Source organism: Ciconia boyciana, chromosome 1 (assembly GCF_034638445.1).
Source record: "Ciconia boyciana chromosome 1, ASM3463844v1, whole genome shotgun sequence".
Taxonomy (NCBI): Eukaryota; Metazoa; Chordata; class Aves; order Ciconiiformes; family Ciconiidae; genus Ciconia; species Ciconia boyciana.
This window is the reverse complement of record NC_132934.1, coordinates 114,283,957-114,311,290: the sequence shown is the minus strand read 5'-3', so window position 1 is coordinate 114,311,290 and position 27,334 is coordinate 114,283,957. Positions and strand designations below refer to the sequence as shown.

Below are 27,334 nucleotides of genomic sequence, written 5' to 3'. Positions count from 1 at the left end.
CCCCTTTCATACCTTTGTTTTCATCTTTATGCTGTTCCCATATGATCTACCCTAATGCACTTTTCTCTACAGTCACTGTACAACCCTCCATACCTGCTATTCAAACAGCAATTAAATACCCTTCTATTGCAATGGTATAAGAGTATGCAAATGTCCCACCCTAGGTGGCTTTAACTAGACACAAACCCAGGATGTAATGCACGGTCTATCTATTTAACATATAAGCTGCTTACAAGTCTTCTGAAAATTGATTAATTTTAATAATTGATGACACTGCTTCAGCTGGAAGAATGAGTTTCAAATAACTGGAAAGTTACTTTAATGTATTTTTTTCTAGTATTGGTTTCTAAGCAAGTCCTCTCTTCCACACTCCTTTTCAGTTTCTGGAAACACTTTCTTTTGAAATCGTAACATTTTAATATATCTATTAATTAATGCAATATATAACCTAAAAAACCAGAACAACTCAAGACCTCAAATATGTATCCTAGGCAGCTTATTTCAAGAGAGTGGAAAACCTACCGTCCCAAATGAAAGTTAGAAACTTTCATAGGTCAAGTCATACACCACCTTTGAGCCAGTAACAAAGTATCAAGAAACCCAACATGTTGCTTTGAGGTTTAAAATACGCCCTCCTCCCCTGACCAAGGAAAACTACTCTCTCTAGTCATTTTCCAAATGTTGTACTATTACAGCACTGAACCAAAGTACAGTGCTAAACTTGCAAACAGTTAATTGTGTGAATTAACTGCTGGCAGAAGTACTTACGTTGATCAATAGTAACAGTTGCTATTTCTCCAGAGTGTTCTTGGCTAGCCAGCACATCTGCAAATTACAAAAAAAAAAATCGTAAGTTTTATTTAACCCACAAATTTCAAGTCACCTGAAGATCAAAAACTTTCATATTTCATAGAGGAAAAAAGTCAAAATTTGGTATCAGTTTGCAAGAGACATGCATAGCTCATGGTCTTATGAGTAGAGACATTTAACGTCTGTCATTCAATTTTTAGAAATAAGGATGTACATAGTGAATTTCAAGGTATCTTATTCATTCTCCATCCCCTAAAACCTTTAGCTGTATCATGTAAATGAAGATGGAAATAGTTTTTAGTCTGCCAAGTTACATCCAAGCATGGTAAATCTGAAATGCACATATACATTATTGTATTACACACATACAATGCATCACTTATCAGTTGTGTTGTGTGCAATCTAAGGATTTCATTGCCTTTGCTTAATAATCTTCACTTCCATATGACACAGAGGTGTACATTAAATAATTCACAATCAATATTTAATTATAAACCTGTCAAATTCAGGAGATGCACAAACTAAAAATCTTTATTAAAACAAAGGAGGAATCATCAGTCACTACTTCCTATTAGTTATGAAGTTTGATGAAAGACAGGCAAACAGTGTTTAGTATGCAGACATGTTTCATAACAGCAGACATTCTCACTAATACCTCCTGTTATCTTGTATTGATGCCCTCATTTTTACCGCCAATATTAAATAGAGGAAAAACAACTTCTCACAATTGGTTTCATCTTTAAAGAAAGAAAGAAAGAAAAAAAAAAAAAGAGAGAGAGAGAGAAGGGGGGAGGGAGAATAAGTAAAATCAGTTACAGAAAAATCGCCCGTACACTTTCGAAGAAGCTCCAAATGGCTCCAGAGGATTTCTCCCCGTGGGACACGCTGGAAGAAGTCTTCTTGACTGAGGCTGCAGAGCTCCCGCCCAGGAATGCTGAGTGCATTGAGGTCAATGTCAGTCATGCTGAACTCCTTCATCACCCACACCACCCAGTGGAGCACCTGGTCTGTCGACCACTGCACTGGGTCTGGGAAAAGAGAGACAAAACTGCAAATCATGCCATTATGTACTGCAAGGTTCCTCCTCACTGGGGATACAGAGCTAGTCCTTACTGTAACTGACAACAACAATGAAATACAAGTGGCTACTGATCCATAGCATTCAAACAAGTGTAACCCAGAGTTCATTTTTTATACGACCTTTTCTGAAGGCCTTTTAAAAAACTTTATTTAGGGGGTTCTTGTTATCTGTTTATTTATTTATTTTGTAAAAAGGGCCTGCTTCTAGGCCAGTTAGTGCCGCTATTCAATTAAAGTCCAATGATGGTATGTTTTCAATTATATAATAACATCCATAAAAGAAAATATATAACATCAAGAAGTGTAGCTACCATGACCAAATCTGACTGGATGGAAAGTTGACTCCTCTTAAAAAGCTGATGGAGTGGTGTTGCTTGATGGGGAGATGGAAAGGGCAAAAAAAGGGATTTTCTTTAGCAAAAGCTTTTACATCAGAACTATGCCCAACATTTCTCAACCACAGAAAATAATTATTTTTCTTTTCCCAGAGGGATTTAGTTTAAAAAAAAAAAAAAAAAAAAAGAGTAGTCTCTCACACCAGGATGCTCTTTCTCAAGTATGTTGATCAGCATGTGATTATGATGAAATATTACATTCTAAACTCATTCACATTATCCCAGTTTCTAAACTACTTAAAATCACCCATCATACTGGGTTTGGCTGGGTTGGAGTTAATTTTCTTTGTAGCAGCCCATATGGTCCTGTGTTTTAGCCTGGTGACCAAAACAGTGTTGGTAACACACTCATGTTTTAGTTACTGCTGAGCAGTGCTTGCACAGAGTCAAGGTGTGACTGATTAAAGCCTTAGGGGTAGAATGTGACCCCCCTACAGTGGAAGAAGGCTCAGAGGAGATGGGCAAGGGTGAAGGGCCCATGCAGCTCAGAGAATAATGCAAAGCAGCTGACTTTATCTCAACAAAAAGGAAGCAGAGGATGGCCTTTGTTTTAGGTAAACAGCTATCAATAGCTGAGCAGATCAACTGGTGGTGTGTAAAGCCTCCCGGGGGGGGGGGGGGGGGGGGGGGGGGTGTGTGTGAATACATTGCTTAGCCCAACATAGAGTACACAAACTAGACAACTAGAAAAAGAATTTTGAAGAGAGCAACGGGCTTGGTTTGGTTTCAACCCACATATTCCTTCCCAGCAACTGGGGACACCCAACATCATGATGGTGAGCATGTTATATAGAGACTGGTAATGGGAATCACATTGGTATTGTGATTGAAGAGTGTATTGCAATTGCTGTCTTTTTCTAAATGTAACTTACCTTTGTATTGTGTTTTTACTACAATTTGTATCACTCTGCTAAATCAGAAATCCCACGTAACGTCAACCATCTTCAAGTAAATTTGATATTAAACATTACACCCTCCATGCATGGAATATCTAAAAGAACCTGGTCAGAGAGTACTGGACTCCGAAACAAGGCCTTCTCTGCTTCTCACTCGGCCACAGTGAGCAGGCTGGAGGTGCACAAGAAACTGGGAGGGGACACAGCCAGGATAGCTTATTAAATTGTCTTTATCTTGACCCATTATTTTTTTTTAACTCGCTTTGGCCCTTTTGATTCTTTCCCCCATGCCTCTGGAGGGGAAGTGAGCAAGTGACTGGGTGGAGGCTTACCTGCCAGCTAGGGTCAACCCACCACATGGGTGGGCTAATAAACATTATATATATATATATATATATAAAAATATATAGCATAAAACAGTAAGTGTAATACACCACATCTAGAAAGACCACATTAAATAAGGCATTAAACCAAGATTTGATACAATAGGACCCAATGCATCCCTGTATTTGAATCAAACAAGCCACAGCATCAAGTTTTGGGACGCCTGTTTGACATTTCAACAGAACACAACATGCACATCATTTAAATGCCAGTGCCAAACACACAAAAGTACAGACAACTCACACAGCAGAGGACCATATAGAAATGGTAATAAATAATCAACTCAAGATACATGCAATACATGATTTGTTGACTCAAGACATTTTAACATAAAAAGTCTGTTGTTTCAAGCAGTACTAGTGTGAGCAAGCTAGAAAGAGGATGGATAAATCTAAGCATCACCTTCAAAACTTTGTTAATATTGTATGCAATGTATTAAAGCATGTCAATGAGTATGAACTGGAAATGGAAACTAAAGCAAGAATATTTACTTTCACTGTCTCAAGGGCAAAAAACAGGAGCAGAACAATTATGTATTTTTAAATTATGATACCCCAAACAGATGTCACTTTGACAAGTTTTTATTTTAAGAATTAAAGAAAGCAAAGCTTTCTAAGTCTATAAACATTATCTAGAAGCCACAAGTTCCATTTTGCTTAATAAAGGAGAGCAACATTGCATCATTTTTCACTGATGCTACCCAAAACCATGCAATGTAATCCTCTAGGGAAAAGCCACACCAAAAGGGTTTTGGTCTTCAAAACGTTATCAGCAGAGAATTTTCATTAAAAAGCTGCTAATTTGTTATCATTGACAGAACATAATCTGCAAGGTAATATGAATCATTACTTTCTCTAACCAGTTCCATGGTTTCCAAGCTTTCTGCTGCTCCCTTTTCTGGCTTTATTTCTCATACCAGTTAATATTTTCCTTATTCCTAGGGACCTTTGCAATGGTACCAAATTTTGAATTCTACTAGCAGAAATACCTTTAACAGCTAAGAATTTGTAATCTCTAGTAAAACCCACCAAAACATAACACAAAGGGAAAACCACATTATTTTAAAGACTTGCTAAAAGCTAATTTTCCATTTGCAGCAAAACAGAAAAACCTGTAAGGATGAAGATACTGAACCACTACCTTTCTGGATGATGATTATTTACTGACTGGACTTGACTTTTAATAGCTGCATACCTTGTCTTTTGAAAAAATTCAAGGAATAATTTCAGATGAATAATTTCAGAGAACTACACAGAACCAAGCCTCACAACTCTTTGAAGGAAACTGGCTTCTTTTTCTGTTTTTTTAAGATGTATCTTTATAAATGTTGGGAAAAAAAAAAGGCTTTTTTGGGGCACTACATAAGAACCTCAAGAACATTCTTCAGGCTCAGAAACTTCTGACTGTGTCATAATGTAGAACTTAGTGGTGTCTTATCTGAAACCAAGTCCCTGCAACGTCAACTCAAGATAACATTTAAAATTTTATTCTTCCTAGGAAGGCAGTTTAGCACATTTTTCTGATATCAAGAGAACACTATTATTCTTAATACAGAGATCTCTGCCATAACGAACTAGTATGATTTTTCTGGAAAATCTGCACACCCATGACACAAAAGACATTAAACTTTTAAAGTCACAGTTGTGGGTTATAGGGTTTTCTTAACGCAGCAACATTATTAAAGTTTATTAACAACATTATTCAACATAATGATAACATGGTTTTAAGTAATTTTCTTCTTATATTAATGGGAGAGCATCCTAAAAAATATCAGTCTGCTCCTGATAATGCCTCACATTTTTTCTCAAACATTCTGCATCAAATCCCTGATTATCAACAGACATAGCATGATGAAAACTATTCTGAATGTGCTTGACAATGAGAACAACAAAAAGGCATGAAAAAGTCATTGCTTTATTTATCAAAAGTACGTTCAAAATATTGGCAAGCTACATGTCCTGCAAAGACCTGTGACTAGACTGGAATTCTTAAACACTTCTGGGTATACCACTTGCCAAATATATTCCAGTTTTGCAGGTCTGCTTAGATAACTACAGCTTCACGTGCTTAATATGCCTTGACAGTACATTTCTGCAAGTCACAACAAGCAACTCAGCTGGATAATCTCCCAAACGTGATGGAGGTCTAAAACCCACAGTTTCAGTTCAATCCTAAGCAGGCATTCAGAGATGCTTTTTCTAAGCTAACACTAAATTAGCAGCCTACTAAGTAACAACATTACTTAAAAAGAAATTATGATCTACCAGAATACTTATATTCAGTTCTGAATCATCTTTTTCCGGTATGTTGAAGTCAAGTATGGCTTTCCATGCAAAATCTGATTTAACACCATGCTTAGCATCCTACAACCTATGAACAATTTGTTTCAGTATCTTTAGAGGCAACCCCCACCAAGTACTGAGTCTACTTCAAATTCAGACACACATGAAAAAGCTTTATCATTAACATTCACATTTTTAAGGGGCTGGGGGGGGGGCGGGGAGAAGAACACTGCTTTCTAAAAACTACAATGACAAGAAGGTTATGGAGCAAAAAGCACTATTTTAATAAAGCTATTACAAGCATTGATTCTATTTCTCTTTAGACTTCTCTTATGCAGATATTTACATTGTTCTTACCCATACCACAAGAAGCCTTCTCTGAGGTATTGGAGCACTTTAATTATATAACCAAAATTAATTATAATTTATGAAAAAACACCAATCCCCCAAACAAACAAAAGAACCCAGCCCCTACCTGAATGCACGCGTGCACACACACACACACACAGAGAGTCATGTATTATTACCATACGGTATTCCAAGGCGCTCCTGCTCCTTTCGGTAGCCTTCCAACGCTGCAGCCCATCGTGTCACTTGTTCAGAGGTTTCATCTGAAATTGTTGTAATATGTTTTGTTCCATCCAAGGTTATCACTTGAGCTTCCTCAACAAGGTGAGCTTCAGCCTCTGCATGATGAGCATCTGGATCAATCACTACCTCCACAGTCTCCACAGGCTTCACAATTTCAAGGATGTTTAACTTGGGCTCTATCCCTAGGTATAGAAAGAACAAACACAAAACTTGAAGATAGCAATGCAAATATGACAAAAAAAGTTGTTTTAAAGCTTTCTGATTAACAGGTGTTAGTATACTTAGGAAAGAAGCATGACACAAAAGCATCATAAAATTTCTGCAAGTGTCCTAAATTAGAATGACATAGTCTATTATACACTATATACTTTAGTAAGGTGAATACAAAGCTGTCCCTCTTTCCTCCTCTAGTGTAACAGCTTCCTGTTCTGTTTAGGTGATCCATGTCACATATCTTGAACAGAATGTTCAGCACGTGGGCATAAAGAACAAGTATTCTGGTCTGTAAGAAATATACTGAACCGAAGAAAAAAAAAAAGCAAATCCCAAAAAAACAGAATAAGCATCCACCTCTTTCCTCCAACCAAGACACTTTTCTTTCAGCCTTTACAATATTTCCCCAATATCTCTGGGGTCTACACACAGGAGTTAACATTTTCTTTCAGTACCCTGGAAGAGGCAGTGTGTTCAACAGCAAGTTAAAAGAAAACTAGAAAATTCTTCATGTTTTAAGCTTCATCAGCGAGTCATGTTTTGGTTTTATGTCTGTCATTTAAGATATTAGACCATGGACTTGGAAGAGATGTCTGTATCTATTCGGCAGCAATAAAGAACACATTCACTAATGCTACTAATGCGTTGTATCACCACCTTCTCTGTCATCTTCTGAGAAGGTATTTAGTCCAACTGGTGCCTCACCAAATTTCTGACACTGTATAGAAGATTCTTCTTGTTATTATAATAAGCTAAACAGAAAAAAATTATTTCCATTTTTGTGACACATAATTTCTATTATAATAACAACTAACAACCACACTTCTTCAAGAGATTTTTATCAAACATATTTGCACATTAGAAAAAAAAAAATCTGTAAAATTCCATTTTATTATGACTTGGAAAACCTTGACTAGGGTTAGGCAGTTGAAAGTAGGATTCACAGAACATCACACGGCCAGAATAACTTCAGTATCTTGTGCTGTAAGGTACTACTTTGTGTTCCTCCCATCTAATCTGTATTAAAGATCAGTATGAGATGGTAGGTTCTGTCGGTGACAGTCTTAAAAGCTAAAACCACAATCCATTCACAGTTTATAAGGGAAAACAAATGGAATATGTACCTGTAGTACAAGTAAGAACAAACCAAGTATTTTTCAGACAAGTATTTCTCCAGAGTTTAACAGGAATTCAGCTTGAGAAAAATATTAGAAAGGGAACACTACAAAGACCGTAAGTACAACATGCAGCAATATGAAATTAAGGAAGTGAAAACAGATGTAGACAACCAGTAAGTGGTTGATTAGATGAAGAAGCAAACATGTAGAAAAAGCAAACAAGTTGCTTACTTAAGAGAGTACGTGTTTTATCTAGGCCACCTAAGATTAACATGCGCAGCACAGGCTTGTTTTAAAGTCAGATAGAAACGGGTAAGGGAAAACACTGAGGGTTAAGTTTCTAATTTTTTTGAAAACACTATCTTCAAAAACAAAAGTAAAGAAAAAAGCTTCTAGAGAGGAACAGTTTGCTATTGCTCAACAAAATAATTCACTGTTTGTCAAATAGCTACATGACAAAAGAACTGTGAATCTACTGCTTTATCCATAATGCAAACATGGAGATCAAAGTGATGAGTCTCTGTAGAGGAATCAGCCTCTAAGTAAAAATGTTGTGAAGTAATAGTCTGCTACCTAACCTACTGCAACATTACATCAACATTAATTCACTGGGTTTGTCTAACATCCCTTCTCACATCTCTACCTACTGCATAAAAAAGCCAGATGTCCAGTCTTCCTTGGACAGCAAGTAAGTTGTGGAACACAATGTGACAATGTCACGGACCCCAGAAGTACAAACTGGTACAAAAGTACAAAAATTCAAGGACATTAGCTATCAAGACATATCCAGATGTTACCAGTACAAGCCCCTTCACTGCTAATTGTCTGAAGCTAGAGAATACACTAGGGTTAAGACTGACCTACAGGCAACCTGGTTTGTTTTTTTTTTTTTTTCTCCTTGAAATGTCTAGTATTAACCACAGCCAGAGACAGGACATTAGTCAAACTGCACCTTTAATCTAAATCAGTATGTTTCATTACACTTATGATTCATTCCTTTACAGACTAAAAATAATAAAACCCTAGTTATTGCAAAAAACAGTTTAGAAACCACAGTCAAATGAGGAGTTACACACTTAAAACAGGACTCAGACTTCAGCTACCTAATGCCAAAGAACCTTTTGTGCTTAACTACCACTTAGTCCCAAAATCTGTGTATCTATAGTACAGCTACATATGCATGCTCAGAAATTCGCAAAGCAGCTAGACACTAACCTCTTATGTCAGTCAAGTGTTTAAAAAGTAGGTGGGAACAGCATCTGTTTGGGAAAATGTTAACCTTGCAGGTGTGCTTTGGGTGTGCATAACATATAGAACTGAGCTCAACACAAACAGCAGCTACAGACACTTTCATGCACAAACACGGCCTTGACTCATTTGAATGACTTGAATATCAGGTTAACTGGACTACCTGTTTGTATACTTTGCAAACAACAAGAAACAGAAAGCAAAACTACATTGTCCACCTCCATAATACAGGTCTCTCTCCTCCTAATGCTCAAACCAATGACATTGCTCAAACCAATGTCAGAGATTGCTGCTCTCATTCTAGCCCTTTCAATCTAATATCTGTCTCCCACAGTTACTCTGAAAAAAGTGTAGCAAGTACTTCCATTCAAGCTTGCCTCTAATCTGTTGATTAAGGAAGTAGAAAAAGCAAGAAAAGACTCCTTCAGGTGACAGACTGCCAGACAGATTTTTCCACCTCTGAAGTTTTCCCAAAAAAGATTTCAATCTATGTCACACACCAAGCACTCAAATTTACAACCGGAAAAGTTTATCTTCCCTCCCCCCACCCATTTCTTTTCTTTAAAAAAAAAAAAAAAAAGGCAACTAAAGATAGGGTCAGAATCCATTTTATCATATCTCAAAAACAGCTTAAGGATGGCAAAATGTTAATCTGATACTATCTATAGTCAGACAGGCAGGAGAAAGCCTTGATCAGATATAACTTGTGTCTGGATTGAAGAAAAAAAAAAAAAAGACCAAAATATTTGCTATGGAGGTCTTCAAAATTAAAGCTTTTTTCAAATTCTTTGACATACAATGCAACGTAGTTACTCAGATCTCCACAGACTTGCAAGTGGCTTAGTTCAGAGCAGTACAGAACAGGGCTGCACTCAAAATTGCTGTTCTCACAATGGCAGGAAAACCATACACATCTCCATTCTTCAAACCAGAAGAAAGGAGTTAGGGCAAGGGGGAGTGACAGAATGGTCTTTCTAGTAAAAAGGATAAACAGGACTGATATTGTATCTGCTGTAACTTATATTAAGATATCTTCGTATGAAATGCTATAAAAGAACTACAATGGACTGTATTTCAGCTGGTGTTTATTCCTTTGAATTTACAGATGGCCAATCAAAATTTGATAGAACACTTGAACTGACATTAACAGCTTTTCTCTTAAGAAATAAGAGAGCCCAATCCATCACAAGGATTAGCATCACTAATTACTGCTAGCTGAATTCTGTATATTATACAAGTTGGGAAAAAATAAAAATAAGTAAATTGAGAATCTTTCAATACCTCATCCATACAAGAAAAATATGCGGATGGTGTAAGAAGCTGTTTTTTTCCTCTGGCTCAAAGGGACACTGCAGTCAGAGTAACAAGCCAATTTCCCTGTTAGTGATCCGAATATCTTCCTTTTATTATTTATTTCCATGCTGTTTGTTCTCTGATATTCTGTCCTGCCATATTTTACTTGCCTTCAACAGATTTCTTATGAGTTGCTTAAGTATCAAGTATCATGGCCTGAAAAACAACACTGAGGATCGTTCTGAAGTTATACAAAAGTACTTAATACTCAGGTGTTTCTTTTAAGGGGGGGGAGAGACAAAGAGAGAAGATTAAAAAAAAAAAAAAAATAGAAGCTTCTTGTGCTATATGGTCATGCACCTCACTTTTACATTAAAGAAGAAAAAAACCACAGGAAGAAAATGGAGAGTAATAGTGAAGATATTTATCACCTGCATCCTTTTGAAAATGGAAACTCTGAGCACTGCATACTACAAGTTACTGGGCATGAATTAAGAGCAGTTATTCTAGTTCCCTGAAGGATATTTCTACTCTATTTTTAAAATCAGAAAGGTAGTTCAATCCCCATTACATACAGGGAACTAAGGATTCAACCTAACACTAGTCACCTGACACTCCTCATTAAATGCAAATCGTCAGTCTTACTTAATACTGTTAATACAAAACAGAAAAGGCTCTCTTCTAATCTACATTGAAGCCACAAGAAAACAAAACATGCTCCCCAAATTTTGCTAATCTGCTTTCCTGACATAACTCAAAACAGATAATCAAAGATACCCTACTCCATTAAAAACTTGTTGTCACTGTTTGTTTGAAAATATGGTAACAAACATCTGTAGCTGTTCCCAGAACCCAACATGAACTTCGGTGAGTGGCGGCAGTCCTTCCACTCAAGACATGTGGAGGGGGCAAAGGAGAAGAATAGGACAAAAAGGAAAACAATGAAGCTACTAATTCCTGAGGATTCAACAAGGGGAAATCCTGTCATACCTGATACCACAAGCAAATAAAAACTATGCATCAACAAATCCTTACCCACCTGGTTAATGCTCCTCTGTCACAACGGTTTATTCTGACTTCTCATCCAAAGAAAACAGACAATAGATAGTGATCCCAGCCTTTCATACCAATTTTCAGTTAGCTACATATACTCTCATCATTTAATCGTTCACAGAGCACACAAGCTCACTCACCTTACAAAGACGAAATTGTCACCTACCTACACAAAAATCTTTTGCCTGCTTAGATACTTGGTCTGGTATGAGTAACTACCCACCCTTAATGAAAGCCTCATACTGTAACTGTTACTATTTGACCCAGGTTTGTTTGGGTTTTGGGGGGTTTGCTTGTTTGAGGGGTTTGGGGTTTTTTTTGTTTGTTTTTGTTTTTGTGTTTTGTTTTTTTTTTTTAACTTAGAAATTGATATGACATTATTATAAAATAAAAATTTCAAATAGCATTATTCTATGACATTTATTTTAATTACTACTACTTATAACCACAGTACACAATGAAAGGGACATTCTGAAGCTATGTGGCCATTCAGTGATTTTCTCAATTTTACAGCTAGAAATAGTAGGAGATTAGGTTTGCTCACAAGCACTCCTACAATATTAATTTGTCTGTACAACAGACAAACTTTACTGCTTACCTTGCCTAGATATTACTTGCACACTGAGTTGCACTGTTCCATCTGTTTTTACTCCTTGATCAAAAAGGCTTCGATCTGGGTCCAGCTTGATAAAAGAAAGAAAGAAAAAAAAAAGTATTAGTCTCACAATTATAAGAAACTTATTCTCCTTTAAACTTTAGAAACAGTATCTGCAGCAAATTTTCTGAAGAAGCGTGCAAATATTTTTAGTACTATGTAGACCTAGTACATGACAGAAAGAATTTGATCGGAATTTGAAACATGCCACTCTGTTCTGTTTAAGGTAGGTTCACTCACAGGGGCATTTTTTAACCTAAAAAAAGCAATGCAATACCTGGAAGTACCTTCACTTTGTGAAAAATATCTACACTTCCTTTTCTCAGTTTTTAACACCTTCATAAAAATTCTTGTATTTAAAGCAGTATTCTCCCTGTTTCTGGAGAAGCCACAGATGTCTGATTATAACTACAAATAAAACATGCAACTAAACACAATGCAAAACAGTTATACTGTCTAACATGTGGTGATGCCTATAAAAATGGGGGGGGGGATTTATTGAGCAATTTTTTGCTATCTGTGCCCCTGAACAGTATAAAAACCTCGCTTTATTCAGATTCAAAACAAGATTAGACTCACAGAATTTCAGGCAGCAACAAATGATGTGGGCTACCTCAAGAGAAGATAGTACTGTTGTTGCCCTCATTCTTCTTTCACTTGCAAGGTGGTAATTTTTTGCTTTCTTATCCTCACCCCAGGAACCCCAAAAGTATTTTGGTTTTATTCACACTGTATTAGTGTGTACATATTAAACGGTCTGATGATAATGAACCTGACATAAAACTAAACTCTTAATTGTAATTAATATACCAAATGAAGCATGAATTCCACAAACAATGGAAGAAAGGGAAGAAGTATCTAAAATGCTTCTCCATAAGAGGTTAAATCTTTCATAGCCTTTCAATTTACCTGGATGTCTTGCAGGCAAATTTCATGTGCATCCAAGGAACACTGCAGTCTGGGTTCCAGCAACTTCTTAAGATTTCCAATTGGTTCATTGATGTCAATAGCTTGACTCACAAATTCTGCTGTGGTGTAGGTTTGCTCAACGATGCTTAAATACCAAATTAATACAACAAATCATTACCTACATGTTAATACAGTAGGTATAGGAAAACTTAAAAAAAAGTTAGAGTAAACTACATAAAAGGTAGTACTGAAATCTTAATACCATGCAGAAAAACCTTTAGCTTGAATTGAGAGTAAATTACTAAATTGGGTCCCATTGATTTTACAGTTGTGTAACTCTTCCTTTTACCCTGTCACCATTAAAAAGCTAGGTTAAATACCAAGATTATTTTCAGATGACTGTTTTCAAGAGATTAAGTCATGATTAGTATATTAAACATTATTAACCTGCATGTAGAGTAAACTAATTCTATTTGCCTTGCCGAGACTGTATTTAAAAGATATTCAAGTTAAAAGCAAATACAGAAACTTAACAGATAGGGAAAAAAGAAGGCAAAAACATCCTCTCTCATACAGAGTAATTGTCCATGTCTTTTCACCAGTCAGCACAAGGATAAGCTTAATGCATACAAGAGACAGCCAGAAGGAACTACAGCAACATAGAGCCTTGACGGAAACATTAGTCACGTGTCATGGTTGTCCTGCACTAAAATGATGACAATATTGGCGTAGGCATTCAGAAACATCAACGTTATGGGACTCATGTCTTAACAACAACCTTCGACAGTTGGTCTCTCTATATTTACACAGAAGGAAATCAGAAAATATACAGACATAGCCAGTTTGTAAGTAGTAAAAATATACAAGGAGCTCAGAATAAGAAGAAACTAGTAAGTTGTTTTGAATCCATTCTCCAAAACAGGTTCTTAAAAAGCAGGTCACCTACCAGCCTCAGGTATTTCTATCCAACACATTAACTGCACCTTTGTGCTTTCAAAAACAGTTGTAAAAGTTAGGAGGGATGCGTTAGAAAGAAAAAAAACAGGTTGGGGTAATTAAATCAAAGGATATCAGACTTCAGTATCTACGATTTCAACAGCCCTAACAACAATATAGTCAATAGATACAGAACATCATTTCTGCTCTGTTAAAAACAAATGATCCTGTATAACAGTAAAGCAGTGGACTGGAGAAACTGAAAGGTTCATCTCAATTACAGAAGGATACACTGAAGCTGAAAGGTTTGCAGCATATACATGTAGACATATTCCTACAGATAAGAACGTAGCAAGAGATAAACAAAACAGTTTGGGATTTAAGCAATTAAGATTGAAGGACATGACAGCGCTATACTGATTTCCTATAGTGGCTGCAGTTCCACTTCAAGAAAACCACCATTTAATTAGATAAGAAACAAAGAAACTGAAGAGAGCACAAGCAAAACCAAGAACTTCGTATCCAGCAAGAAAGTTGAAAAAACATGGAAACAATCAACAGCAGGATTATGGAGATCATACTGAGCCAGTTATTTCTGCCAGTTTAAAGTTACTTCTTTTGCCTAGCTAGAAAACACTTGTACTTATTTCATAACCATGACCATCTCTGAAGCATTACACAATACCCAATAATAAATCTGAATAACCAAACTTAGTGTGTGCAGCCACAAATCTGAAACCAATTAAAGAAAACAAACAAACAAATAAATGAATTACAGTCTAAAGACCCCAAAAAGCAAAGACAGTACATACCTTTCTTCAGTGCATTCCTGTTTCTCAGTTCCATCAATTTCTATTTCTATCAGCTCCTCTGCCTCTCTCTTAGTCATGGCTAAAATATCTTAAGAACAGAGCTATGAACAGAAAAGAATTTTTTTTGTAAGTAGATGATGAGCTGTGTCCTATCAAACCGTTTTTAAACCAAATACCAGGATAGCTTTTTCAAGACAAGAATTCAGCTAAAAAATAAAGCCAAAAGCTAATACAGATTTCATAAAATAGATGACAATACCTGTTCCTCAAACAAACGTTCTAGGGGCAAATCCAGGACTATAAATGGACATCAGAACAGAGCCCAAAGGCTGATTTTCTTGGAGGCATCCAAATTTGCGGAATGTTTTTGCTATGGGCCAGCTACAGCTTTCAGTGGCTGATCACAAAGAACTTCTAAAAATTCTGTGACAGTTATGTGTATTTTGCCATCTAGATTCAGCTACATACTACCTTCCTAGCAAGGCTGAAAGATGCTGCTTATAAGTTTAAGCAGGATTTTACATAAAATGCTGCAACAGGAAGCTAGACAGAAGTTCCATGATTTCCTCACAGGCAAATAAACTCAACAATAAAGTGCTTATTGACTGTCCCATCTTTCCACCCATCCCTCTCACGAACAATCACTTGATGATATGTGCATAATGAATGCATCTTGTTAAGTCCCAAACTAATGCAGTATATGTTAGCAATTAAAACAAAAGCTATTCTGTGATGATATTCTCATTGACACTGTAGATTTTCATGCCGTGTAAGGGGGAAAGAAAGAATTACAGCCTTTGGTCTGTAAAGACATAGTTTGTATATCATGTTTCACTAACCATCCCATACATCATAAGTATGAAATACATTCAATAAAGAACTGGGCCAAATTATATTAACAGTTTACAATAAATAACACTACCAACTCATAGGAAAAGGAGTAGGAAGTAGGAGTACAGAGGGAAAAAAATCACCGTAGAAAAAGCAAAACATGCTACTATTTAAATATCCACAACAGAAAAGATTAGCAAGGTTTCCATCCTGGAATTATTCTTTTCCAGGGACTTCTCTATCCCAAACACAACTGTAAGTAAGAGAATTTATTAAAGACAATAAGGGAACTTATTAAACTTTAAAACTTCTCGAAAGGAATAGTAATCAACTAAGTTGTATGGTTGCTACAGAAAAGGTTTAAAGAAATTCAAACTACTAATCATCTCCTTCAAAAACTATTATGTAAAATTACTTTTGAAGAAATCAAGTGCTGTATGCGATATCAATCTGTAAGAAGCTACTAGGGCTAGATAGGAAGTAAACAGCACCTCATTAATATCTCACCACTAGAAGCAAAATCCCAATCTGTTCTGCTCACAGATCTGGCTCTGTGAAAATCCCCTAACTGCCAGGTTAGGGTCCACTGAACAGAGTCCTGGGAGTCCCATTTCCATATCACCTAATCTTGTATATCATCTTCATGATAAATGCAGAAGAATGAAACACCCCTTCTGAGGAATGCAGACAAGCTTAATATCTGAAAGAACCGACACCTGCATGGTTACAGGTGATCTGGTTGACAAATTTCAAAGAATTTTGAAATTAAGGTTTGAGCAAAGTCCCTTACTGAAAACTCCTAAAGAAGCTAACTGTTACCATAAAAAAAGGGGAAATTATTTCCTATATTAGCAATCAGATTAAAAACCCAAAACAACAAGAATAAATTATCATTTTTTTCCTAAGGAAGGGAGTTTACCAGTAAGGTCACAAAAGGGGTTAGGCTAGGATTTCTTTTCCTTGACATATTCATAAGTTAGTTATTCAGAAAACTGTGCAGACCTGCAGAAAGAACTCACCATCTTGAATGTTTTCTAGCAGAAAATATTCAATATTGGTAAATGCAAAGTGATGCACAGTGAGTAAATATTATAACAGCACAGTAACTGTATAGAATTAGGCAAGACATTCTGAAGTCCTTATGGATTGGACTCCAAATTGGCAGCTGGACTAGTAACTGTTCACTCACTCTTCAAAGGCAGTTTGCGGTTGCATCTCGCAGGCTCTACTACATTTCTGGTTACCCTGGGGAGGTAGGAGAGGGGAGGATAGGCACAGACAGCAAGTACAGAAAGAGGAAGAAACATGGTTCCATCAAGCACAGATGCAAGAAAGAGAGATGACGAGTGGAAAGAGAAAGAATAACATTATGAAAACATGTAAAGCTATTAACAGTCAGAGAAACTTAATGGGGAAAATTATTCACTCCTTCCTATGCAAGAATAGAGAGACTCCTGATGATATAAACATTTCACACGAAGTCTAGCAAAATTTGTTGCTACAGGATGACGCAGAGACTGAAAGCATGCATAGGTTCAGACGGGACTAAGCTTCCTGAGCCTTCCCTGAAGGCTACTGAGAAACAAGAGAACTCAAACAGCCTGGTTTGCTAGAAGGGTCGATGTGGTAGGAATACCACAACAGCAGCATTTGTTTGGAGGAACATATAAAACTGTGTTTGATTTGTGGAAGTTACAGCCTTCCTATTTCTGTTTGTTTTTATTTTTCCTTCAACCTAAAAAACCTTAAGATCTACCCAATATCCTAGAACAAATCTGACCATAATGCCCAACACAGACATCCACTAACGTAAGAGATGGCACCTGTTAACAGAGCCTTTTTTTTCCCCTGCACAACAGCCCAGTGCTATGCCAGTATCTTTTACAGTTTGGCATTTGCAGTCAGGGGAGAAACCCCATTGCTCTGTAAAGATCTATCTTTCCTTTTCCCTGGAACACAAGGAATTACGCAAGTAACAAGCCCATCCATCATGACGGGGACACAAACTCTATTACTAGAATCAGCGTTTGTTACCCTACCAGGCAATTGTGAAGTGGGGGCAACTACAGGAGCCCATATGCATTATCAAGTGATACTGAAGCCCAATCACTGGAGATATTTGTGCTCCCGAGATGCTCTGGTCGTTCAGTTGTTCATGGATCACCTGGCACTATCCATCCCTCTTATCATTCGAATTGGTAAATACCAACACAAACAGACAACCTATCCTTTACAGATCAGCTTTTGCAAGTTATCGGCCAGCTGGGATTTAAGACGGAAGACAGTGGACCACTAAACAGGGTGGAACCATGCCAGATTTCAAGTATTTTCCGGCCTTATCAACAGCCAGAAGTCAGAAAATAAATCCGAACTGGGAGCAGTGGTTGTGCAGCACGTACCTGGCCGAACACCAGGAAGCAAACACAGTAAGATGCCAATTACCCTCGTACGTTTTCACCCAAAATAAGTTTTTACAAGCGGAAATAAGTTTTTACGCCCCAGAGAGGACTCACGGACCTCGATCCGGGCTGCCTGACTCGCCCCCGGCCGCGACCGCAGGACCTGCGGCGAGAGGACTTCACCCTCCTCCCGCCTCCGGCGCGCCAGCTCCGCCGCGCTGCCCGAGGGGCCCATCTCCGCGCCCCGCCGCAGCCGGCGGCCGCCGGCTCCATTTCCCGCTGGCGGGGTGGCCGGCGGCGGCGACCTGACCCGGAGGCGCCGAGGCCCCTCGGGACGGGGCGCCCCAACCGGCTCCTCCGGCCGCGGGGCCGCCGCCACGGGCCCTCCCGCGGCGGGCGGGCAGGCGACGCCGCAGCCATGCCGGCAGCCAGCGCGGACCCGCGGCCGAGCGAGGCCGCTCCTCCCCGCAGGCCCCGGTTCTCCCCCCCGCCACCCCGCCCGCTTCCCCCCCCTCCTCCTCCCCGCGGCGCCTCGTCGTTGTTTGAACCCGAAACGGAAATGAGACTCGCGGCGCCGGGGAGAAACGGAAACAAAACACGGGCCGGGCCGCCAGGCCGCGCCGCGCTCACCCGCCGCCGCCGTCCGCCGCCCCGGCCCCGAGCGGAGCGGCCGCACGACACCTCCCGCCGGCCGCGGCCCTCACAGCTCCAGCGGATCCCGCCGCCACCGCCCTGAGGAGGCCGTCGCGCGCTCGGGATTGGGCGGCGCGGCCCAGCGCGGGCCCGGGCGGGGAGGGCGCGCCACACCGCCACCCCCCGCGCAGGGGCGGGAACTACAGCTCCCGGCGGCCCCCGCGCGCCGCCAATCCGCGGGCGGGGGGCGGGGCTGGTGCCGCCTGTCGCGCCGAAGCGTTTCCCCTCACCCGGAAGCGTATCGCCTACTTCCGGCGATAACGGTTGGTCGTGGGCTTTTTCCGTGCTCCTTCTCCCCCCGCGCTTGGCAGCTGAGCGGGGCCGTGCGGTGCGGTGAGGCAGGCGCCGCTGTCCCGGGAGCCCCGTGTGCGCGGCCGCGGGGCTCAGCGCTGTGGCGGCACCGGGCCGCGCGGACGGGGCGGCTTCCCGGCGTGCATTGCGCGGGGAGGCGGGGCGGGGCGGAGCCGTGCGGCGGCGGCGGCTCTCCCAAGGTGACTGGAGCTGGGCCGGGGCGGCTCCGCGGCGCCGGTGGGTGCTGAGAGGGCGGCTCCTCCTCCGTCGGTTTGTGCTTGGGGCATCGGGCCCTGGGGCTAACGGCGCCTCCCGGCCCCGCCGCCTGTGGGGGTGGCTTCCCGGGGCGGGTGAGGTGGAGAGAGACGGGGGGGAGCGGTAGGCCGGCGGCCGATGCTGCTGCTGGCTTTGGCTGGGTTAAAATTGTTACTTTCTCTTGAAACAAGACAAAACCTGAAATTCCCTATTTGTCTCGGTGGCGGTGCGTAGCCGAACGGGACGTGTAGCAGCGCGCTGGGCGGCCTGGTGCTCTTCGGGTTCCCTGGCTGCTTGAGTTTTCACCCCAGGTTGCATGCTGGTTTAAATGTTCCTTCTGGTTTAAAGCTCATCTCTGAACTAGATTTTTTGCTTCTTTATGCATTTACACTGTGGAAAGACTAACTAATTCTGTGTTTCTGTTTTGTCTTTTTTTTTAACCTAAAACATTAGTGTCATCATGATTCTGCATCAGATTCTGCGACTTTCTTCTATTTTTCGCGCTGCTGTTTCCATTCACTTGCGCAGAAACATAGGGCTTTCTGCTGTTGTCTTTAACAAAGCAAAAGAGCTTGATCCAGTTCAGAAGCTCTTCTTGGACAAGATCAGAGAATACAACACAAAGAGCAAGTAAGTAAAGGAAATTATTTTAAGGCTGATAGCAAAAGGGGGAAAAAATGTTGATTTTGACAAATGCTAGCTTTGTCGTTTGGTCCCTTAAGTACTTAAGGTATGCTTTCCTGCAACACTTATTATTAGTGTTACAAGTGAGAAGGCTTGTTGTTGCATACCAGAAAATATAAATTTTTCCCCTTAAAAAAAAAAAGTAAAGCTGATGTCATTCTTTTTGGGGAATTTAGGCATTCAATTAAGGTTTTTTTGTACACTACGTGAACATACCAGTATGGTAATTTTTACCTATCTATGCGCTCTGTAAATAGAAAACAAACAAAACAAGCCCCTTTTTTTTGGCCGGGGAAAACGGCTATTCTTCAGTCTTGTTTACAGAAGCTGAATGGAAATAGCCTCCAAAAGCAATTGAGAATTAATGGAACTGTGAGGCCGATTCATTAAACATCTTAAGTTAATAAGCAGTTCATTCAAATGGAATCTTAGATTCTTGTAATGTTTGAAAGAACTACTTAACAGGAAACTACAACTATAGTAATTCTGTGTAATTTGTTCTTGGGAAGGAAATAAGCCACTTCTTAGTTCTACTGGAGGGAGATGTGTGCTTCCACACCTACAAACTAGCCTGTGTAGGGAAGCATATTTTTGGTGGCTTTACCAATCATAAGCGATACCTGTGTTGGTACAACTGAGCATTGGTAATTTAAAGAGTTACTATTTTAATTAATATTTGTATCCCAAGAAATTCCTGTCTGAATCTATATGAATGCAAGGTGCCCTGTCTCTTCATTTTTTTTGCTTGTTTAGTGTTCAAAATGTGTTCTCTTTGCAAGAAAAGTTAAGCTTTACTAACCAAGATCAGTAATTCAGAAATAGCAGAGGTACAAATCACAATTTTGTTAGGGAATCACACCTGGAACAAGTGAAACTCAGAGCCCTGAAAGCCTGGATACTCAGTGTAGTTTTATGTCTCAAAAGGCTACCTCTGTAGCTTGGATTTTCATCATCGATAGTAGAAAGCCTGTACTTCACCCTGAGAACCTTGTTTATATGGAAGGTAAGTAGGCCCTAAGGTGTTAAAATATTTGGAAATATTTTAAATGGTTTGCTTTAGTTGGTTGTCAGAAAGGTTTTAAATTCATAAATGGCCATGAAAATGTAGAACTTCCACATGAAATTTCAGAACTGAACTGTTAATCAGAACTTTTAATGTTTTTTAGGCAAGCTGGAGGGCCTGTTGATGCAGGCCCCGAGTTTCAGAAAGACATGAATGAATCCCTTGCTAGACTTAAACGGGCGTATGGTGAGGGAGATCTAACCAAGTTTCCAGAATTTAAATTTGAGGGTGAGTTAACAATCTTTCTAATTGCAAGTAAGGACTTGTTCACTGACTGGTTTTCTTAATTAATTACCATTTAGTTTTTATGTGGACCATTAATTTCATATAAGATGCCCTTAGCAAATTTCCTTACTTTCACACAGTTCACATCTGATTCCGTCTGACTCCTTTTTTTGATTATTTGCCTTTTCCAGTAGAGATGTGGACTTGCTTATACTAATGCTTAACAATCAGTCAGATCAGGCTGTCTTAATTACCCTTCATGGACCCTAAAGAAATAGTCCAAATATAAATAGAAATAGCCCAGGGCCTATTGTTGTGTTTTGGGTTTTTTCTCATCCTCCCAAAGAGGTCAGCAGACTATAATTTGAAAACCAGTTGTCTATGTCATCCAAACTGCAATTTGTAAATTTTGTAAGCTCATCTGGAAAGTCGGTGATTTCAGAAAATGAACACAGAACTTAACTTTGTTACTTATGATTGCTTCATGACTAAATTATATTAAACCTTTTTCTTTGGTTATTTGGATATGACTTCCATTTAACTGCTCTAAGTTTGTGTTAGCATGTTTTCAAATTACCCAGATTGATTATGACAAGAAGAATGCTTGTGACGATTGGTTTATCAAGAATGCAAAGCAACTGCACAGACTGTCTGCCTTAAGGCATAAAGGCAACTTAATTATTTTTTTTACTGACAGGCTCATTTCTATAGCTCTTTGTTTCTTTTGCTTGCTTATGTAACTACAGCTCAATGTCATAATTGCTCACAGGCAGTTTTAGCTAAAGTCAGGTTTTGCAGGGGGTAAGCTGTCTTTCTCGTAAGCTGTAAGCAGCTGGTAACTGGGATTCAGCGATCTTTTGAATGTGACGGTGTATTTGGTTTATGTGGCAAGGTTTTGGTAGTGGGGGGCTGCAGGGGTGGCCTCTGTCAGGAGAGGCCAGAGGGTGTCCACACATTCCATCAGGCTCCAGAATGGACCCACTGCAGGACACAGCTGAGCCAGTCAGTGATGCTGGTGGCACCTCTGTGACAACATATTTTAAAAAGGGTGAAAAATGCTGTCTCTATTCTCAGCCCTCCTGGGGAGGGAAAGAGCGAGAGAGTGTGAGGCTTGGTGGGCATCTGGTAGCCAGCCAAGGTGAAGCCACCATAGTCAGTGACTTGTAATTCTCATCATGCTAACTGTGGAAATTCTAATTTAGACTAGGAACACACCTAAAACCATTTTGGCTTTTGGTGGTATTTCAGTTGGATTAAGGAAGAATTTGGTGTTGCATTGTTACTGGTGCAAATAAAACAGAGCATCTGTAAAGTAGGATCTATGGTGTTTCTTTTTTTCCTCCCAGTTTTAGGGATGTGGTTTCTTTATATTCAGTTTTATTTCTATGTAATATGTGAAACAACACATACTAAAGTTTAGGATTTTTTTCATAATAAAACAAAATTTGTGTGACTATAGGAACAAAATAAAGGGTGGGGAGGAGGGGAGACCATGTTCTTTTACCACTGTTGCCTATCCTTAATCTAATTTCAACAAGTCTTCAAAACTAAGTGGCTAGATGAGTAGAAACTTAATTTTTTGTCTTAGTGAAGATTACTATAAGCTGAGCCTTACCTCTCAGACTCCTTGTAGCAAGAAGAACAGGTATTAATAGCCCATCTGTCAGAAGCCCTAACCCTTCTGAGTTTGTACCTTTGACGTCAAGAACTCCTTCGTCAGTGCTTGTATGTGGAGAATATCTTTTGCTGAGTGGAGTTGAAATTGTGCACTCCATTCTGTTAAGCAGCTATAATACACTAATCAAGAGGAAAGGAGAGCTTGGTTACTTGTTCTTATATCAGAGCTATGTTGGAAATACTAGTGTCATGTCCAGTAATGTTCTGGTTGACTTCTTCATTTTCTCTGCTGCCTTCTCCCCTACCCCAGGTGTTGCTAAAAGCTGTTTTGGCAGAATGTTACTAAGGTGCGTGTCTGTCTTAAACCTTATGCATAACTCCTGTAAGGTGGAAAAGACCTGTCTCCAGTGTAGTTTATTCTTTAGTGCTGCCCACATCCAATCATACCCTGATACAAAGTAAGTGGTGGTGTAGACTGCAGTGTACAAGAGCTTGCTTTAGCTTGCCAACTTAATGTTTAGTTTTCTTTGAATAACAGATGCATTGTGGTGTTCGAGGCTGGAATGAAAAGAGACTAATACAACTTTTCTCTCTCTCCTTCTTCCTTTAGAGCCCAACTTTGAGGAGACTCCAAAGTGATCTCTGCAGGTCGTACACCAAATAGCAGTGTACATCAATGGAGTTGCTGAACATGGCACCAGTTGTAACTTAATAAATGCAGTGTTTCAGTTTGATTTCAGAAACGTGCATAAGTTCTTAACTGTATGGTGAGCACAGTTAGCTGTGATTGTCAACTCTTTTAAGTGACTGAGGCATCTGAGTAGTGTTTCTCAATGTTAACTGCAAAACTGCTTTACCAAGCTACATTTTAGTGCTGAGAAGTTATAACACCGATAATAATACACAAAGAAGGAACTACTTGTTTTTCTGAGTTTGTTGCATCCAAAAAGCTTCTGCAGAAAAAACCCCATGAACCCCTAAATCTGTAGCAAAGCCTTATGGTAGTGATGGACCTGCACAGCCAAAAGCATAGGCACAAATATACTAATTTTACACTGCATCAATGAACACACAAGTGATGAAGTGTTACTCTTATAGAAGCAACTGAAACCTGTTAATGAAGTTGTGATATTTAAATTTCAGTAACAGAACTATTGACACAAACACTTCAGGTTCTGAGGAACTATTTATTTGTGACACTTCAACAGTTAGGGTCCAGATACTACAGCTTGTGTTGTACTGGCATGATGTTTCTTCAGAATGAAATTACATATGCAGTCTACAGAGAGAGAGATACTTCCTTGTGGAAGAGAAGCTGCAGGCATTTTATATTAGACAGTAAAACACTGCTTGAGCCTCAATGACAGGAAGCTTTATTTGGTCAGGATAGTGAGTTTAAGTCTGCATGACTACTTATGCACTTATAGATGGCTTTGGCAAATCTAATATGATGTCAAGGTACTAATGAGTCAGAATTGCAGGAAAGTTTGAGCCCTTGACAGTGGTGGAGACATAAGTAGTAGAAGTAGTGGCAGCAAGGTCATATATGAAAGTTATTTGAATAGATTTTTCCAAGCTGTAAGAGTGAATCCTGTATTGCTGCATGTATACATGAGCAAAATTAGAAGTCTTCACACAAATTGACTTATATATTCAATTTAGGTCTATCTTTAAGTTAAGTTTTCTTGGGTTTTGTTCTTTTTAAAAAGCAATCACAGACAGTTAGGTTGACTAGATCTAAACGTTGTCAGTTTCTATTTTCAGCATGTTGTACGTGGAAACAATATTTACAGAGTAGAGGTCAAAAGATCCCTTTGATACTTTTGTATAACAAGTAGTCATTTGATGTCCCTCACAGAGGCTGAAATCTTCTAAATAACAAAGGACTTGGTATGCTTGAAATCCTAAATGAAGCAAACAAGGGTACATAAGTAATAGTTCAAAGATTTTAACCAGATTAATATTTAGTGTACATTTCAGAAGAAACTAAGGCATTGAGATCGAAAAGAAGCATGCCTGAAGCACTGTTAGTTAAGGTTTACTCTTTTCTGGAAAGGGAAGTCTACACAATGCAGTGCTACACAGACTAGCAGTAATAATTATTAAAAAATACAAGTATCAAACAGCTCTGAGCATCTGATTAATAAGTGCATTAATATTGATAAACAAATACCACAGCTCTTCAAAGTTTGCTCCTTCCCACTCAGAGCAATGAGGTCGTTGGCCTCAGTAAGTTTCTTATATGCGTACTAGGCAAAGGAATAACCTTATGCTATTTAGTATGTTCTGATTAAAGAAATGGGTGGTGTTCAGTGAGCTTTTAAGGCTCCTAATGTAGCCTTAAACTATAGAGAGTGAAATTAAGTTGCTCCTAGTTGAAGCTTTAGTTGGAGGTCCGTGCTTTTTGCACCAATATGAAAAGCTGGAGCAATGTACCTGCAGTTAAAGCCCTTGAGCCTGCTCAATAAGGAAGGGGGACAAAAAAGTAGTAAGTTTAGCTTCTGTATTTAGTCAAGCCTTTTGACCCACATTAATCTTAGAGGAATTAAGGCCCAATCTTTCTGCTGCCTTGGACTGTGTCTGAGTTAGTTTCCTTGGTTAACTGATATGTACAAGCAAGGCAGAATGGAAGTCTTCACCAGAAATGGCATCATTAAGTGGACAGTATGGAGATGATATTGCCAAATAGTGTAAAGGTGTTGCCTCTTTAGTTTATCTGATTGATAGAGAGAAAATAATCATGAAAATGGGAAAGAAAAAGAATGAAAGAAGCTAATAGAACAGGCAAATGTAGGAAGAAGTAGGTAAAAGACAACCAGGTAAAAATCTGGTTAGTGTGGTAAAGAAAAAGATGGCAAAGTATGGAGCAAGGTGCTGTAGTTGTATGGCACTTGAGACAGAGTAATAGGAAGCTATAAATGCAAACAGAGATAAGGTATCTCCAGGTATTGGTGGCATGTACGGTTTGGTGGGTGTGTATGTGTGCAAAAACGTCACATCTAAAGAATTTTGAAGACCTCTAAAACGTTAAACACACTACTGAACGCAAAATACTTGCCTTTTCACTTGTAGATTGATAGTTGGCCTTCTTTCTGTTAACAGAACAGGGAAGGAACATAGGTTAAATAGTGACTTTTCTGGTGTTGTTTTAACCCTTTGAGAACCTTATTTATGAATGCATTTTTCCAGATTTCCAGCAATCCTTAGGATTTTTTCCCCCTCTTAGGAAAAAAGTTACAATAACAAATCCATTGAATACTTTTAGATAGCTGTCATTATATCAAATCACCTCCCGTAGCTTGTCTTTTCAAGTCTTCCAGTTATGCTTTTTGTCTAGTTCATGGCCAGTATAAATCACACAGTATTTTAAAGTAATATTTGTATTTCTCTTTAAGTACATTACTCTTTTTTTTTTTTCACCTGCTATTACCTAGAAGTGCTAAGATAAACTTTTAAAATAAAAAAAAAAAATTGGAGGCCAGCCTCCAGTGAAGCATGCAATTTTAGCCTTGTGTGGGAGCACTAAAATAGCTTGAGGAATTCTGATTTGCTACTCAGAAATTTAAGTGCATGAAAGAAATCCATATCAAAGGAGTAGACCAGACACGCTCGGAAAGTTTCCACCAGTCATATTTTTACAAAACATTTCCTGAAATAATCTGTAGACGTGGATATGAGGACAGTTCAATTTGGTTCTGATCATCTTTTGTCTAGTTTGAAGAGGAGAAAAATGCATGCCTGTAGCGGAGTTAGGCATGTAAGCCCTAACTATGTGAAATGACACATTTCTGCACATTTATCACTGTAATAAATGCTTAATTAATTTTCTGACCAGCACACTGGTTCTAATAAGGGAACCAGCTGGTGTGTAGAATCAGGTTTATTTCAGTGTTCAGAAAAGCCAGTGTATGAGAATCGTGAGAAAGACCTTAAACAATCTTCACAGTTACTAAATCATCAGAAATGTAAATGAAGTTGGCAGTGATTTGTGTACTACTTGCATCAAGATACTTACTGGGAAGAGCTTTCCTCTGAAAAAGAAAGAAAGAAAAAAAAAAGAATTAGCACAAGAACAGTTTCCTTAGCTGATTTAAAGTTCTTTGAAATATTTATTCATAGCTTATTCAGCTCTTCAGTTTCTAGGATTTTCTGAACCAAATGTCTCTTTGGTGTAGTGAGTTTAAACAGAAAAAGATTAGGTTGCTTTCAAAGGTAAATGAACTTCCAAGTGAACATGAACTAACAGCAGCTGCGTTAGCCTGTTGCTTTCAGGCAGCCGGACCTTCTCAGACCCCGACACTTGGCATCCCTCCTTGCTGTGCTGAACTCTACAGGCACTAATGTAAACGCTATGCAGAGGCTTGCTTGGTGTCGAGCTTTTTGCAGCAATCCTTAAAAGCAAACTTCCTCCACGCGCACTTTCACCACGAGCCAGAAGAGGGAGCCAGTAATTTAGTTTCCCTTTCATCAGAACTCAGCCGCTCAGACCTTTTAGACTAAAAGTGAACTTGCACGGCTTGTTTTTATGTTGCCTTTCTTTGCCATTCCCTCTCAAAACTAGAGCAGAGAGGCTCGAGGAACAGAGAGGTTCGGTTCGTTGC

General features: G+C 39.2%; 2 protein-coding genes across 7 annotated transcripts in view; one reads left to right on the top strand and one right to left on the bottom strand.

Annotated features, from left to right (window-relative positions):
* Positions 1-18,972, bottom strand: part of GABPA (GA binding protein transcription factor subunit alpha) — a 28,827-nt gene extending 9,855 nt beyond the window's left edge. Inside the window, exons 1-7 of one of the 3 annotated variants that reach the window (XM_072844630.1) lie at positions 18,829-18,972; positions 14,676-14,776; positions 12,928-13,072; positions 11,962-12,046; positions 6,375-6,620; positions 1,644-1,838; positions 769-825 (exon numbers count right to left, since the gene is read on the bottom strand). In XM_072844630.1, coding sequence (XP_072700731.1) covers positions 769-825; positions 1,644-1,838; positions 6,375-6,620; positions 11,962-12,046; positions 12,928-13,072; positions 14,676-14,752 — 805 coding nt within the window. In that variant the 5' untranslated portion in view covers positions 14,753-14,776; positions 18,829-18,972. Of the gene's footprint in view, positions 1-768; positions 826-1,643; positions 1,839-6,374; positions 6,621-11,961; positions 12,047-12,927; positions 13,073-14,675; positions 14,777-18,023; positions 18,043-18,535; positions 18,711-18,828 lie in introns of those variants that run through there. The other 2 variants (XM_072844620.1, XM_072844638.1) reach the window with 2 other exon arrangements.
* On the top strand, positions 18,721-23,476 carry ATP5PF (ATP synthase peripheral stalk subunit F6). 4 transcript variants are annotated; one of them, XM_072844687.1, is made up of 4 exons: positions 18,721-18,861; positions 19,598-19,774; positions 20,995-21,119; positions 23,344-23,476. In XM_072844687.1, the coding sequence occupies exons 2-4, from the start codon at positions 19,605-19,607 to the stop codon at positions 23,370-23,372; spliced, it is 324 nt and encodes a 107-aa protein (XP_072700788.1). In that variant the 5' UTR covers positions 18,721-18,861; positions 19,598-19,604; the 3' UTR covers positions 23,373-23,476. The 4 variants fall into 4 exon arrangements, with proteins under 4 accessions (XP_072700788.1, XP_072700780.1, XP_072700763.1 ...); XM_072844679.1 differs by lacking the exon at positions 18,721-18,861 and adding an exon at positions 18,950-19,089; XM_072844662.1 differs by lacking the exon at positions 18,721-18,861 and adding an exon at positions 18,999-19,126.
* Positions 23,477-27,334: the final 3,858 nt, after the last annotated feature.